Raw genomic sequence first — 486 nt, 5'->3', positions numbered from 1 at the left:
AAAACAAATATATATTTTTTTTTTTTTTTTATTTTTTGTTTCTTATTATATAAATATATAATTTAATTAATCAATATATATATATATATTTTTTTTTTTTTGTTTCCTGTTGGGGTGTATGCACACCATCATCTTTTGTATTTTATTTTATTTTATTTTGTTTTATTTTATTTTATTTTATTTTATTTTGTTTTATGTTATTTTATTTTATTTTATTTTATTTTATTTTATTTTATTTTATTTTATTTTATTTTATTTTATTTTATTTTTTTTTTGCTTTTTTGTTTTTGTTTGTCCTTAGATATTGAGGTGTCTGAGCAGCCTCTCTTCTTCCCGGCAGCAACACAACCCCACGTGCTGCAGCAGCAGCAGCAGCAGCAGCAGCAGCAGCAGCAGCAGCAGCAGCAGCAGCAGGAAACAGCGGAAGCTGCAGCAGCAGCAGTAGCTAATGCAACAACAACAACAGCAGCAGCAATCGATGCAGCA

The 486-nt window shown here is 28.4% G+C and overlaps 1 protein-coding gene across 1 annotated transcript in view; it reads left to right on the top strand.

Moving 5' to 3' along the window:
- Positions 1–486, top strand: part of EMH_0056600 (uncharacterized protein) — a gene marked incomplete at both ends in the record, with an annotated part of 3,669 nt that overhangs the window by 2,739 nt on the left and 444 nt on the right. The window contains one exon of the mRNA XM_013497373.1: positions 302–486. Within this exon, the coding sequence (XP_013352827.1) occupies positions 302–486 (185 nt within the window). The remainder of the gene's footprint in view (positions 1–301) is intronic.

The sequence above is a fragment of the Eimeria mitis genome, genomic scaffold (genome assembly GCF_000499745.2).
Source record: "Eimeria mitis Houghton genomic scaffold, Emh_scaff2634, whole genome shotgun sequence".
Classification (NCBI taxonomy): domain Eukaryota; phylum Apicomplexa; class Conoidasida; order Eucoccidiorida; family Eimeriidae; genus Eimeria; species Eimeria mitis.
Note: the sequence above shows the minus strand (reverse complement) of the source record. Positions and strands in the feature narration are given on the sequence as shown.